Below are 12274 nucleotides of genomic sequence, written 5' to 3'. Positions count from 1 at the left end.
AAAAAAAAAAAAAAAAAGTGAGGCCACGATAATATTTCCTGTCTGTTATATTGTCAAGATATACATATAAAGAGAATTGCCGATTCCAGATAAGAGCAATTGAGCTGTTATGCATGCATAGGCACCCCAGCCCAGGGCAGCTGCTGACCCCCTCCTCGCTCCCAGCCCACACTCTTTATCCCTGGACTCCTCACCATGTTCTTTAGACTGAGCACCCCTGGATCCTGGATATCCAAGGCCAGAATGGCTTCTCGAGCCCCCACATAGAGAGTATTTCCATCATCACTCAGGAGCAGAGTGTCAAAATCCTGGAGGCCCTTCTGGTGGAAGAAGCTTAGTGCCCTGCGTTCATCTCCTGTTGGAGGTAGTGAGAAGGGGAGAGTGATGAGCAGTTGGTGGGCAGGCAGCTGACTCCTGAGATAAAAGTGGAGGAAGGGGAAGGGTTGCCCGAGAGTGCTCCCCAGGCCTTGGCGACTAGACCCACTCTCTTCCGCCAGCAGCTCCCCCCTTCACCCCACCCCACCGGCAACCACAAGAGCTTTATGTGCTGAGCCCACAGTAGAGAGAGGCAGCCAGAGACAGTGTAATGGGGACAGGAAATAAAGTGAGGCACAGTGGATGCTCTTCCAGGCCTGGGACAGGGAGCGCTGCCGTGGGGAGGACACCTTGGTCCTCACTAGGAGGGGGAGCAGCAGGTAGACAGACAGACAGGAAAGTGTTGGCAGCCGCAAGCAGGAAAGCTACATGCAGACAGGAGGCTGTGTGTTAGAGGGTCGCTCTTGCCACCCACCCAACCACCCCTGCTTTCTTCCTCTTCTGTTAAAGGAAATTCCCACCAGTAGAATCACCATGAACAGAGAGGAAACATTTTTCTTCAAAGATCCATGTGGGCATGCCTGGATGTCACCTGGGCAGGAATGGTGAGCCAGGTGTGGGAGGCTCACCTAGGTCCTCTCCACGACCTTGGCATGGTAGGGTGGGTGGGGGTGTATGTTCCTGTCCCACTGGCGCATCAACAAGGAGGAAGAAGCTCCTCAGATCCTCTCTCATTAGCACTGGCACTGTTGCATTAGTTAGAAGGCTGACTAGCTAATTGATACCTTCTCAGGCTCAGAGGGGAGGAGTTGGGGAATATGGTGCAGTTGCAGGCTGGAAGGGCTGGCCTCAGGAACAAGCATCTCTTGGAGGCCAGGCCTCCCCCAGAGCTGCATAAACCCCTCAGTTACTGAACAGATCACCCTGTATTCATGGTCTGATTGCTCATGTGCTTCCCCCTTGTGACTGTGAACACCTGAGGGCAGGGGCTGAGGTTCATACGTGTTTGTATGCCCGGCATCCAACACAGAGGAGGTCTCTCCATCAATGTGCAATATGCATTTCCTTTACCAATTGCCCCAGAAAGATGCTAAAGATACAGCCATGCCTAGCCACCTACAAATCCTGTAGCATCTATGATCTATGTTCTTTCCTGAATCTTCTCCCTGGAGGTGAGGGGGCCAGCAGCCTCCACAGTCTCGGTAAGAAACCAGCCAAGCTGTGCTTGTGTGTGTATTCCAGGGCCCATTCTCTGACCGGCCATCCCACGGTCCTGGACATGGCATGGTCCAGCATGATCTATGCGGTTGGCATGGGTGTGGCATGCCCTGGGTCACTGGGTCTACACATGGTCTTCTAGCATGGGCCTTGACTTTGGGGTACCTGGGAGTGTGAAAGCAGTTACGGATTTGAGGTGCCCAGCTTGGTGACAGCAATATTTAAGGAAGAAAAGAAAAATCACCAACTTTGGAGAACTGGAAGAAGCAGTGCCCCTCTGGCCCCATGCATGACCCCTTGTTTTCCTCAATCTGTGCTTCAAGTGGCTTTTCTTTCCATTTGGACTTCTATCTCTGGCTGTGTCTCTTTCTCTGAAGCCCTCTGTTTCCCCCTGGCATCTCTCTCTGTGTCTCTGTTTCTCCATGTCCATTTCTCCCCTCCTCTGTTCCTCTCTCCTTCCTCCACCCCCGTCCAGCTCTGCATTGCTATCCCCATACTTCCTGCCGTCGGACACTTACCTGCATAGTATCTGACCCTGGGCGTGGGCCCCTGCCCGCCTCCCCCCGCGGTCGTCGTCGGCAGCAGCAGCTGGAGCAGTTGGAAGAGGAAAAGGCCCAGGAGGCTCCAGGGGTCCAGGCCCAGGGCTGGGAGGGCCATGCTCAGCCACAGGCTGTCACCAGGGAGCTCTGGGGAAACAGGCACCCGGGCACTTTCTGGGTGAGCTGTGCTTACCACATCCCCCCTGGGGACCAATCAGAAAGCCCCGGGCAGCAGAAGTGTGTGTGTGTTGGTGGGGTGTGGGCATTAGGGCAGGGAAGGTTCCCCATCTGGAAGTGCCCTAAGAGAGTCTCACTTTCATCATCCTTCCAGGCCTCAGCCTGTCACCTCATTGTGCCCTCTGGGTAGGAGCCCAGGTGTCCCCCATCCTGCCTCTTCTGCTGTCTTCTCACCAACAGTTCTTGCCTTTTCTTGCCTTACTCTCAAGAAGTCTTTCCTGCCTTTCCTCCTTTGCCTTCCCTCTTCTCACAGCCCAAGCCCAAATCGTTGCCTGGCTCTGGGCAGGGGACGTTTTGGGAAGCAGGTTCCCTTACCCAGAATACAAATTCCTCAGACCTTACTCTCCTGTCTCTTTCAGATCTGTTGACACGTTGTGCCTCATACTCAGCGCTGACCCAGGTGGGCAGACCAGGTTTGAGTTGGCCTGCTCTAACCTCCCCCACCAGCCCCAGCTGGGCTCAGGGTCTTTGAGACTCAGGCCTGTCTGGCCCGATTCTTCCAGGGAGGCGATGAGAGTCCATCCCACCAAGCTGGCTCTCAGCATTTCCCGGGGAGCAGCCTGGGCGGGGTGGCTGGCCGGCCCCCGGCCTCTGCAGCTCCCCGGCCCCCCGTCTCTTGTTCCTGTTGTCTGCCTCCCTGGGCCTCTCCACATAATCTTCCCCAAGACCACCCCCCCAAGCCACCCATCTCACCTCACATACCCTTGAACCAGCCACAGTGGAAAACCTGGTGTCTGGATTCTAGGGCGGGGGTGCCATTCAGGAGAAAGAAGAAGGGGGGTTCCCAGGCCCCAGAGGCACGGGACAGAGAGCTCAGCCTGGCTGGAACGGGAGTGCAGCCCTCCAGGTGCCCATCATGCCAAAGCCAGCACTGGAAGCTCTGGGCCAGGGAAACCGGAATTTCCACCTCTCGAGTTGTGACAGATCCTGGCTTGGGCGGAAGTTGGTGGATTGGGAGGGAATAAAAAGAGGTTCACCCTCCTCACAAGAGACACACCTCTCTCTCTCTCCTCTTGCTCGGTCCATCCAGAAAGTTTAAGAGGCCCTTCTAGGTCATTTCAGCGATTTCCCTGCCTCTCTGTCATGCCACAGCCAGTCTAACCAGGCTAGCAGCGGTTTCTCCTCTTGCTTCAGATTTCGCAGACAGGGGACATGACATATTCCTCTTTTCACTTACCCACAAGGTGGGGTCTCTCCACTGCTACCCACTGGAAAGTCCCTGCAGTGGTCTAACCTTTGAACCTCCCACTCTCAACTGGGCCATAATCTTTTGAAAAAATAAAAGGATTGTATTAGGCTCTTATCTGTGATTTTGCGGAGGAAGTCCCCCTTGTAGTCTAATCTCCGTCACTGTTTGGCATCAGGCCAGTAGGAAGCCCAGAACATTTCCCATCTGAACTCATGCTCACTGACCACACTTTGGAGGCACCCAACCCCCAAAGGTAGCTGGCTGCTCACCTCTCCCCAAAGGCTCCAGGGGAGCCTCATAATGCAGAGTTAATGAGGCATCCAATGCCAAGAACTCCATGGCCTACAAAGTGGGTAGGTTCCTGCCCACTCAACACAGTCAGCTGACTGCAGGTTAAAGAGCACAGACATTCCAGGGTTAATCCACCTCTAATAAATAATCCACTTCCATCTGACATGCGCACTCCTCCCTGGCAGGAAGTCCTTCCTGTAGTGTAACTTCCATCCCTCCTGCTACAGCACAGCCAACTCAGGGGATGTTACAGCTCATGCTACTCCTTACAATTCCTCATCTGAGCTACTCAGCAGTCTTTCATCTCTCTCTGTGTCCCCAGGGGTTGGTCTCAGACATAACCCTCCTGACAATCATTTCTGTCAAGACTTGCCTAGGACTCCCCCAGACTCTCCCAGAGACTGGTCGCCAGGGCCCTTCCAGCTTCTTCGAATCAAGAGAAACCCCCATTTACTCAGACCCTACCTTCTGTGTCTCCCCAACCCCCAGCTCAGGTTTGGGAAGCCAGTCTGCCCCTGGGCCTCTCTGCTTAAACAGATTGGCTTATTTGGGTCACTGGGAGGAGCTCTGATAGGGAAGCTGAGAGAGTTCCAGCCCTACACTCCCAGCCTGGTGCCCTATTCCCACCATCCTGGAAGTGGCAGACTCCATGTCCCGCCCCCAGTTCTTCCTCCAGACATCCAGAATTCTCCCAGCTGCAGACGTCCTCTTCCCCAGCCCCTCTAGCCAATATGAATAGTTCACACTAGCAGGCTTTGGTCCTCTCAACAATTTTAGCAGCTAGGTACAGCCATAATCCCACTTTACAGATAAAGAAGGGAGGTTACACAGGTAGAAGCCAAGTTAAATTCAGATTGGCCTCATTCAATAGCAAATGTCTTAGCTACACAGACTCTACAGCGTCCTGGTCCCTCAGTCCTCCCTCCTGCCCCCGTCTAGGAAACAGTTCTGAGCCATTTGGATAGAAAAGGCAAGGTTGGGCTGGGAGGGTGGTGAGCTTTATCTATACTAGGTTAAGAAACGAGATCTCTGGGGTGATTTCTGAGGACGACTTTCAACAGGGCAACAGCAGAGCATTAAACCGAGTGTGCCCCTTCTTCTTCTTCTCTTTTATTTTTTTTTTGAGACGGAGTCTTTCTCTGTCACCTGCTGGAATGGAAGGCTGGAGTGCAATGCCACGATCTCGGCTCACTCCAACCTCTGCCTCCCAGGTTCAAGCCATTCTCCTGCTGCCCCAGCCTCCCAGGTAGCTGGTACTACAGACAAGCATGTGCCACCAAGCCTGGCTAATTTTTTTGTATTTTTAATAGAGATGGGATTTCACTATGCTCACCATGCTGGCCAGGCTGGTCTTGAACTCCTGACCTCAAGTGATCTGCCTGCCTCGGCCTCCCAAACTGCTGGGATTACAGATATAAGCCACCGTGCCTGGTTCCAAGCGTGGCCCTTCTGAGCACACTTATTTGGGTCAATAAAGCATTTCAGAGGGAACAGAAACCTCCCTGAAGGAAGGCTGTGAGGTACCACCCCCCTGCCTCTGCAAAGGCCTCCTGGTCAAAAAGAGCCTAATTGGAAGGGCACCTAACCCCCAGAAGTGCACCCCTCACATCAGAGCCTCTGCAGTCAGACCCCAAGCCCCACTGCCGTCTCCCTTGCTTCAGCTGGCAGGGCCCCAGCTAGAGCCGGCTTCGCGGGTACAAGACCTGTGCAGCCACAGGAGGCCCGTGCTCAGAAGGACCAAGCTTGCTTTAATGCTCTGCTGTTGCCCTGTTGAAAGTCCTCATAATACTTAAACAAGGGGCTCCATATTTTTATTTTGCACTGGGCCCCCACAATTATATATCAGGTCCTGCACACAGCATCAAAGAAGCTCGGGGCTGACAAGGTACTCAGACATAGCCCTCCTGGCAACCATACAAATGAGGAAACCAAGGCCAAGGAGAGGAAGTACCTTGGCTGGGGTTGGCAGCAGGCAGCAGGTCAGGTAGGGTGATAGTGGGAAGGGGTCAGATGTTCAGGGACCCGCCCCCAGGGGCCGTGCTATTTTCATAGAGCCAATCTGAGGGTTCCCCAGGCCATTTCTTTCTTGTTTTTTGAGACAGAGTCTTGCTCTGTCGCCCAGGCTAGAGTGCAGTGGTGCAATCTCAACTCACTGCAATCCTTGCCTTCCTGGTTCAAGCAATTCCCCTGTCTCAGCCTCCCCAGTAGCTGGGACTATAGGCACCCGCCACCATGCTCAGCTAATTTTTGTATTTTAAGTAGAGATGGGGTTTCACCATGTTGGTCAGGCTGGTCTCGATCTTCTGACTTCAGGTAATCCACCCACCTTGGCCTCCCAAAGTGCTGGAATCACAAGCCTGAGCCACCGCGCCTGCCCCCTCCCCCCCACCTCTACCAGCCCATTTCTCCACAAGCCCTGGAGCCCAGTCTTGGGTCCTGCCATGACAACAGAGTTCACCCTCTACCCTGCAATGATCCAGCTCCTCCCCTGCAGCCTCTACGCAGCATCCAACGGTAGCCCCTTCCTGCCAGGTTTTGTTGTGCAGAGGAAAGGTCTAGATGTGGAGGTGGGAGGGGAGATGAAGAGGTTGCTTTCTCCCCCTACTCCATGCTACCTCTGAGCTTCAACCAGCCCCAGGGGCTCAGTCTCTTCTGAGCCCCTGCAGAACACGGATGCCTCACTAAAGGAGCAGCACCTGGAGCCAGGAGAGAAGCCACTGCTGGCTTCACCAAGGATCTGGCAGGTCCAGTTTCCCCCGCCTCCTTCTCCCTTTCAGCCTCAGGGGCAGCTCACAGAAGAGCCCAGTCCTGGAGAGCATTGCTTGCTGGCTTCCCAGACTTAGCTCCACCTGCCCTGGCCCTGATCTGCCTTCTTGTTATGATCACAAGCAAGTCAAGTCAACTTGTATGTCTTGAGTGCCTAGCGTGTGTAGGCACTAGGGACGTCCCCAAGCCTCTACACCCCCAGCGTCCCTCCACCTCTTCCCACCCCCACTGTCTCCCAGCATTTTTGCTTCCCGCCAGCTCTGTCCCTCCTAACCCCTTACCCAGAGCTTCCTAGGTCCCCTCCTCCAGTCTGACTAGCGCTGGAAGGCTGCGCTGAGTATCACACACAATGGCCCGACCCCTCTGTCTGCCCCCTCCTTGGGGCAGAGCCAGCACCAGACAGTGGCCCCGCCCCCTCCCTTCAGAACTGTCTGTCAGTTCTCCCGCTCCCTTACCTGGAGCTTGGGGATGCCGCTGCGTTTCCCTCCCTCTGGAATGCCAGGCTTTCCGGTCTCCCAGTGCCTCAGCCCCTGCCACACCCCCACCCCCATCCTCAACCCCATCCCGCCTCACTGGTCCTCAGTCACCATGGCGACCGCATCTCTAAGTGGGAGGGACTAGAATCTCCCCATATTCTTCCTCCTCCTACCCGTGTCCCACTGCGCCCCACCTTCTGTGGCTCCTGGATTCACACGTGTGGAGGAGGAGGGGCTCCAGATGTGGGCGGAGGTGAAAGGGGGGTACAGTAGCCCCCATCCCCGCTTAGCTCCCTTACCCACCCTCAGCGGGCACCATGATGCAGATGTCCCCAGCTGGGTTAAGGGGATCAGACGGGGCCAATTCCCCTTCACGGCCAGTTCTTCTGGGTTTCCCTCTTTCCTGGGAACTGTGTATATGCCGGGAGAACACAGCCCGGCCCCATGCAAATTCAGTTTGCCAATGAGGATGCGAATGAACCCACAAACATCTGTGCAGATAAGCCAAGGGGCAGACTCCGTCAGGAAACCCAAGGAACCCTCTCCTGTCACAGTAGCCTGACTTCTGAGGGAGGGGATCCACCGCTGCGTTCAGGCTCTGCCTTTCCTTCCTAAGCTGCCTGAGAAGGTGGCTGCCCCAGAAGCCTTCTCTAGCTAACACACTCCGAGACTAAGAGGGAAAGGCTTGTGCTGGAGGAGGAAGGGTAGGGGGCAGACTTCAGAGGACTTTCCAAGAGTCCAGACTAGATGGGCATAGAGAAAGAAGACTGAGCTGGATTCTTTCCCTTTTGGGGAGGAGCACAGGCAGGCAGAGGTTTGTGTGGTACCTTTCTGGGGGCCGAGCCTGTGCCCTCTCACAGCCCTGATCCTAAACAGCCTTGTTACTAGAGCTCCCTTCTCTCTCCACTGGGCCCTCAGTTCGCTGGTAAAATGAGGAGTTGAGAAAGCCCCTTCAGGCCTGGCGCGGTGGCTCACAGCCTCACTTTGGGAGGCCAAGGCAGGCAGATCACCTGAGGTTGGGAGTTCGAGACCAGCGTGACCAACATAGAAAAGCCCCAACTTTACTAAAAACACAAAATTCCCCAGGCGTGGTGGTGCACGCCTGTAATTGCAGCTACTTGGGAGGCTGAGGCAGGAGAATCGCTAGAACCCTGGAGACGGAGGTTGCGGTGAGCCGAGATCACACCATTGCACTCCAGCCTGGGCAACAAGAGAGAAACTCTCTCTCAAAATAAAAAAAAGAAAAAAGGCCCCTTCCAGGCTTTCCTCTCTCAGCTGGCAGGGGCACTAGTAAAAGGCACCATGAGCCTGGGACAAGGACCCTGGGTCCCAGGCCTAGAGGCCTGTAGCCTGCTGTGTGAGCCGGGCAGGGCACTTGCCCTCTCTGCCTCACCTTGGTAAAATAACAGCTTTTCAGCCCGCCTGGGAGCAGCGTGGCTCCAGCAGGCTTCACAGTAGCTATAAGAGGAAGGAAATGAGCATGCCGGTATTGGTCCCGGGTAGAGGGTTTTATGGACCAAGACTGGTTCTCCTTCAGGTCTGAGTTGGAGTGGTGGTTGAGCATTAGCCTTGGGGTGAGGCAAGAAGGTCATGGCATGCGCTGAAAGCAGAAGTGGACGCTGAGCGGGGCCGCCATGTCCCCACTGCTTCCTGACCCTCCACCTTGCTGCCCCTCTGCACCTTGGCCTCGGGGACTCAGAGAGGGCCTGCTTCTCCAGGCTTCTCTCCCCTGGGGCTGAGACACATGGCAGCGTGGGGAGAAATTGAGATTAAGATGGTGGGGTGTAGAGGACCCTGAACTAGTGCGGTAACAGGAAGGAAGCGAGAGAGCTGCAGGAAGCCCTCACACCCCCATCGGACATCCTTGGTCCCTGCCCCTATTTTCTTCCCTTTTAGGGGAATTGGGCCCAGTCTCTGTAGCAGAGAAGGAAGGAGCTGCATTTCTGAAATAACCCAAGGGAATGCAGGAGCCTACAGATCCCACCTGGCCCCACTTCAATCAGGTCACCCAGCCAGACTTCAGGGACCTCCACTGGCCTTGCCATATGAGAGTCCAAACTTCCAGAAAGACCTAAATGGTCTGATGAGAGAGTTGGGACATAGTCCGGGGTGGTGGCCATAGCCACAGTTAGAAACTCGCTGATGTGAGCTGGACACCCAGGTCTCCTGTTTGCAGTTCTGTGCGGTGGAGAGGGAGAAAGAGCCTTTCCACAAGCTAATCTCCATTTCTCCTGCTGCAGCATACATAATTCTATTTTCGCTGGTTTGTCTAGCCTCAATTTCCCTACCTGTCGGAAGATGAGGTGTTGGGGGCCCTGTGTCTTTGATTGCAGGAGAGCAAGACACAGCTGATGGAATTTAGAAAATGAAGGTCTTGGGGAAATGAGATGGGGAAGTGGAGGGAGGAGACCTACCATGCTGCTCCTTAGGATATGCCCCTCAAGATCCCTGAGGCTGCCCCTCCCCCAGTCGAGGCCAGAGGACCACCCCCTGCATTGTCCATTGGAGATGACACATAGACACTCCATGTCCATAGTCCCAGGGTCCTGGCATCCCGCCCTCCCTCCCACACCGGGGACCACAGTCCCCCTTCCCACCACGTTTAAGCCTTACCCCCAGCTCAGAAGTGGAGACCCTAACCCAGGCATCCAAGACTTCCAGCAGAGTCTGCACCGGACAGGGGGTGGAGCTGGGGCAGGCATGGCAGGGAGGGGGTGGGGACCCTGCCAGCCCCCTCCAGTGCCCCAGTTCCCAGGCAGCTCTTAAAGGGACCAAGGAGAATTAGCCAGGGGCAGCTTAAGGGGGTGAGTGTAGAGGAAAGTAGGTGGTGGGGAGAGGACTGGGCTTTCCAGGGGCAGGGGGGCCAGAGTGGGGACGACCTGATGCCTCCCCTCCTCCCCTGGAAGCCCCCAGGGTTCTCTGCCTCGATTTTCCCTCATCCCTTGAGACCCCCATGCTGGCCACCCAGCTTCTGACTCCACCTCCTCAGATCCTGGCCCCTGTTCCCCTTGGGCCCCTGCCCACTTCCTCCCCTCCTCCATATGCGTGCCACCTCAGTCTCCGGTGAGAGCTGCCAGCTGGCACTGGCTGGTACTAGGCATGGAGAATCAGCCCAAGGAGGGAAAGGGCCTGAGGCCTGGCCCCCGAAGGCGGGGGGAGGCCAGCACCCCAGAATCAGTCGGAGGTGTAGGCAGCACCTTCCCTCCCAGTTGCGTCCAAGTCTTCTTTTCTCTGCCCCTCTGGACACAGCACAAGGGGGCACCGAGGCTCTGCGGAGGACCCTGGCTCACCTGCTCCCTCTGCTTCCTGTTGAGCTGTCAGGATTGTGATATGGAAAAGGAAAATGACTTAGTTACACCAGGAGGGGCGGGGGCAGCTGAAAGAAGCCCACGGCAGAAGAGAGGGACAAAGAAAATGGAAAAGGAAGATAGCAAACAAACAGCAGAAAACCTCAATGCTCATATCACTCCTCTACTCACAAGGCTCCCTGGCTTCCCAGGGCCCCTGGAATTAATTTCACACTCCCCACAGGGTGCTGTAGACCCGTCCCAACCCTTTAGTGCGGGAGGGCGGGGGGGTGCTTTTCCCCAGTCAGCCTGGACTCTGCCTGCCTCCACGTTTGTTTCTGTTGGTACTGGATCTCCCACCTGGAAGATGTACTCTTCCAGGATAGTTCTCATTTCCACTGGATGGAACTCTTCCTGTCCTCTCATGCCCAAACAACCCTTTCCTCTGCAAAGCCCTCTTGGGTCCTCCCACAGTATCCTGAGTTGCCACAGCATTTTCTGAGGATCTGGAGTCCTGGGTGACTTGGGGTAAACCTCTTCCCTCACTGGATCTCCGCCACCTTGATTAAAATGAGAATGGTAATAACCTGCCCACTAGTGGTGAGAGTGAAAACTCGTTTCAGTCTTTTGGATGATACTTGGCAGTAGGTCTCAGGTTCTGCAAAAGTGCTCTCATAGCTGGGCATGGTGGCTGTGCGTGCCGGCGGTCCCAGCTACTCTGGAGGCTGCCAGGAACCCAAGGTTGCGGTGCGCTATGATCAAGCCTGTGAATAGCCACTGTACTCCAGCCTGGACGACATGGTGAGACACTGTCTCAAAAAAAAAAAAAAAAAGTAGCCAGGCATGGTGATGTGCACCTGTAATCCCAGCTACTCGGGAGGCTGAGACAGGAGAATCATTTGAACCCGGGAGGCGGAGGTTGCAGTGAGCCAAGATCACGCCATTGCACTCCAGCCTGGGCAACAGAGCAAGACTCCGTCTCAAAAAAAAATTTTTTTTTAAATGTGCTCACATTGAGCGATTCCATTTCTGAGTCTATGCATTTACTTTAAATACTTGCAAAGCACCTACAATATAGTCAGGCATTGCACTAGGTACCAGGGACGTAGCATGAAAAAACAACAAAAGACCTGTCCCTCAGGTGCGTGCATTTTGGTGGAAGACATAAATACACAAGTGCAGTGTATGTTTAATTAAATGTCCTGGAGAAAAATAAAGCAGAAGGAGTGGCTGGGAGGTGGTAAAACTCTGGATGGGGATGATGCTACTCATAAAATTTGGTCAGGGGGCTGGGCGTGGTGGTATAACCCTAGCACTTTGGGAGGCCGAGGCAGGTGGATCACTTGAGGCCAGGAGTTCAAGACCAGCCTGGTCAACATGGTGAAACCCTGTCTCTACTAAAAATACAAAAATTAGCCAGGCATGGAGGTGGATGCCTGTAATCCCAGCTACTCAGGAGGCTGAGGCAGGAGAATCACTTACACTTGGGAGGCAGAGGTTGCAGTGAGCCAGATTGCATCACTGCACTCCATCCTGGATGACAGAGTGAGACTCCATCTCAAAAAAAAAATTGGTGAGAGGGCTGTGGGCATGGTGGCTTATGCCTGTTATCCTCGCACTTTGGGAGGCCAAGGCAGGAGGAACGTTTAAATCCTGGGAGGTCGAGGCTGCAGTGAGCCGTGATCATGCCACTGCAGTCAGCCTGGGTGACAGAGTGAGACCCTACCTCAAAAAGTAAAATAAAATACATAATCTAATTTGGTCAGGGAAGGCTTTACTGGACAGTGACATTTGAATAGAGATCTGAAGAAAGAGTGAAAACAGGCCGGGCGCGGTGGCTCAAGCCTGTAATCCCAGCACTTTGGGAGGCCGAGGCGGGCGGATCACGAGGTCAAGAGATCGAGACCATCCTGGTCAACATGGTGAAACCCCGTCTCTATTAAAAATACAAAAAAT

At 54.7% G+C, this 12274-nt stretch overlaps 1 protein-coding gene across 1 annotated transcript in view; it reads right to left on the bottom strand.

The window, feature by feature from the left end:
* Positions 1-3885, bottom strand: part of SEMA4A (semaphorin 4A) — a 24176-nt gene extending 20291 nt beyond the window's left edge. The window contains exons 1-3 of the mRNA XM_037731890.1: positions 3768-3885; positions 2052-2219; positions 195-355 (exon numbers count right to left, since the gene is read on the bottom strand). Of these exons, the coding sequence (XP_037587818.1) occupies positions 195-355; positions 2052-2219; positions 3768-3837 (399 nt within the window). The 5' untranslated portion in view covers positions 3838-3885. The remainder of the gene's footprint in view (positions 1-194; positions 356-2051; positions 2220-3767) is intronic.
* Positions 3886-12274: the final 8389 nt, after the last annotated feature.

Source organism: Cebus imitator, unplaced genomic scaffold, assembly GCF_001604975.1.
Source record: "Cebus imitator isolate Cc_AM_T3 unplaced genomic scaffold, Cebus_imitator-1.0 Scaffold427, whole genome shotgun sequence".
In the NCBI taxonomy this organism is placed as follows: domain Eukaryota; kingdom Metazoa; phylum Chordata; class Mammalia; order Primates; family Cebidae; genus Cebus; species Cebus imitator.
This window is presented reverse-complemented; position numbering and strand designations above follow the sequence as displayed.